The sequence below is a fragment of the Euprymna scolopes genome, chromosome 2, assembly GCF_053919585.1.
Source record: "Euprymna scolopes isolate OS-2025 chromosome 2, ASM5391958v1, whole genome shotgun sequence".
Classification (NCBI taxonomy): Eukaryota; Metazoa; Mollusca; class Cephalopoda; order Sepiida; family Sepiolidae; genus Euprymna; species Euprymna scolopes.
This window is the reverse complement of record NC_136483.1, coordinates 4,889,694-4,892,193: the sequence shown is the minus strand read 5'-3', so window position 1 is coordinate 4,892,193 and position 2,500 is coordinate 4,889,694. Positions and strand designations below refer to the sequence as shown.

Here is a 2,500-nt window from a genome sequence, read left to right as displayed (position 1 = left end):
TAGGGAGTTGAACAACAAGCTGTCTGCTTAAATCACACTTTCACTTCTACATATTAGTAAAGTTAGGGATGGAATTCAAAAGTCTAATAGTTTTGGGGGAAAAATATATCTAGTAGAAGGCTTTCCATCATCTAGAAATCTTTACAGTGTAGGAGTGGGTTAGTAACTGCAATAATGTAAAAGAAGAACGCTAGCATCATTTTTGATGTTTTATTCTGTTACTCATTATGTGAACTTACTCCCCCACCAACACCACACTTGAAGGGGGAAGAAATAGCATCTAAACACAGTCAGCAAAAAAAGTTATTTCTCCTTTTCTTCGCCACGTCTTCATGATGACTTTCTGTCCGTGACGTCATATCCTAACAAATATATCCTTACTTCTAAATTCACTTTTAAATGGAAAAATTTTCCATTGCCTTTCCTTACGCAGTAAAATATTTGTATCATATAAAATGCTATTAAATGTATCTATTTATTTTATAGGGACTTAAACATCAAGATAGATTCCCTGTTGGAGAGTACAGTAAGTACCTGTTAATGTATTTTTGCTTGTTGAATAGCGAGTCTTTAAATATATATATATATATATATATATATATATATATATATATATATATATATATAAGTCAACATCATTGGAAGCAGCAGTCGCTGCAGGTTTTATATCAGGGTTTTCCTTCTCCTAGAGAGGTTGCCTTCATCACGATTTACAAGAGCCCTCTCCACCCACCATGCCATTTGATCCATGACTGGGACTTAGGTTGCTTGGCATCAGAGCATACTCCACACGCCGGTGGGTTATGTATGCCGCAACTGACAGGGCCTAAGCTCCTCTGGAGGTTTCTGTCAGGGTTACCTCACCCTTAGCCTTTGGTTAAAAGAACCTTGGCCCACAATGTTGACTTGCTCTTCTTTTTGGTTCAATGTGACAGTTGTTTAGAGAGTGGGATTGTCTCAGTGCAAAGTCTTTCTTCACTATAAAAAGCTTCAAGCATAGGCATTACTTGATATGTAATGCAATACACACTTTGCGATCGATGTGTGTGTCAATAACAAAAAGGCTGGCGGTAGCCTGAAACGGCAAATGGACATTCTATGAGGATTGATGCAGATATGGACATGAATGGCAATAAAGGCTCTGGGACTTCCAGGGTCTGGCCTGGTAGATGTTCAGGGCACCACAGGTTGGACCCAGTCATCAGTGGATGTGCTGGACTATAGAAGGTTCATAAAAAAAAAGAAAAAAAGTCACCTATGTAAACGAGAACCTCCCAAATAAAAATCTTGAATAATTATCTAAACTCAAATGTAAATTAATATTAAGCCGACTTCACAAATTGATAAAAGTTAATTATTGGATTTTAATTATAAGGTGAAGCTCAAATGATTCAAAGTCGAGGTATATAATGCCAAAAACATCCACCCATTAATATGGGAGGGGAGATTATCTTCAAAAGCGTCCTGAATTGATAATTAAGCACCGGACTTATACTAAGTAGATATTAATAAGTCCCTTGTACCCATCCCTCCCCCTTTTTCTTTTTTTTTTTTAAATCGAGAGTGGATGTGTTATCGGCAGCTCCAGTAACTCTCGCTTATCCTTTTTTGTCCCTCAGTCCTCATGCAAATGAGTGATTTTTCTGACAAAGGGTGAAGAAAAAGCTGCTTTAAAGGTTGGTAGTACTTGGAGAATAGTAGTCTGAGATGTCGGAAATTTTTCCGTCTCTATGTCTATCCTTGTGGCCATGTCACTAGCAAGGGTGCTAGAGGTAAACGTTTCGTCTGGGCTGACGTTATCCGCCTGATAGTCAGGAACCCGAACCTTTATCTTATATGGGCTTCCGGGTTGCACTTGCTTACACCACTGCATTTATATTTCCCCTCTATCAGCCCTCAACAGCGGAGTTACTATCTTTAAGAGCATATCTGAGAAAATAAACCACATCCTGTCGGCAAATCCCTCGGCTAACATCCACATCTGTGGTGACTTCACTACACACACACACACACACACACACACACACACACACACACACACACACACACACACACACAGACAAACACACACACATACAAAACTCACAAATGCACACACACAAACGCACACACACAAACACACACAAACAAACACACAAACACACACAAACACACAAAAACACACACAAACACAAACACACACACAAACACACACACAAACACACACACACAAACATACACACATAAACACGCACAAACACAAACACACACAAACACATACACACACAAACACACTCACACAAACTCACACACAAAAACACACACACACAAACACACCCACACACAAACGCACACACACACAAACACACAATGACACACACAAACACACACACATACAAACACACAATGACACACACAAACACACACATACAAAACATACACACACACACGAACACACACAAACACACACACAAACACACACACACAAACACACGCACGCAAAAACACACATACAAACACA

At 39.2% G+C, this 2,500-nt stretch overlaps 1 protein-coding gene across 1 annotated transcript in view; it reads left to right on the top strand.

Annotated features, from left to right (window-relative positions):
* LOC145241389 (CD109 antigen-like) overlaps nucleotides 1-2,500 on the top strand; it is a 322,627-nt gene that overhangs the window by 86,104 nt on the left and 234,023 nt on the right. Inside the window, exon 9 of the mRNA XM_080104314.1 lies at nucleotides 487-526. Coding sequence (XP_079960440.1) covers nucleotides 487-526 — 40 coding nt within the window. The remainder of the gene's footprint in view (nucleotides 1-486; nucleotides 527-2,500) is intronic.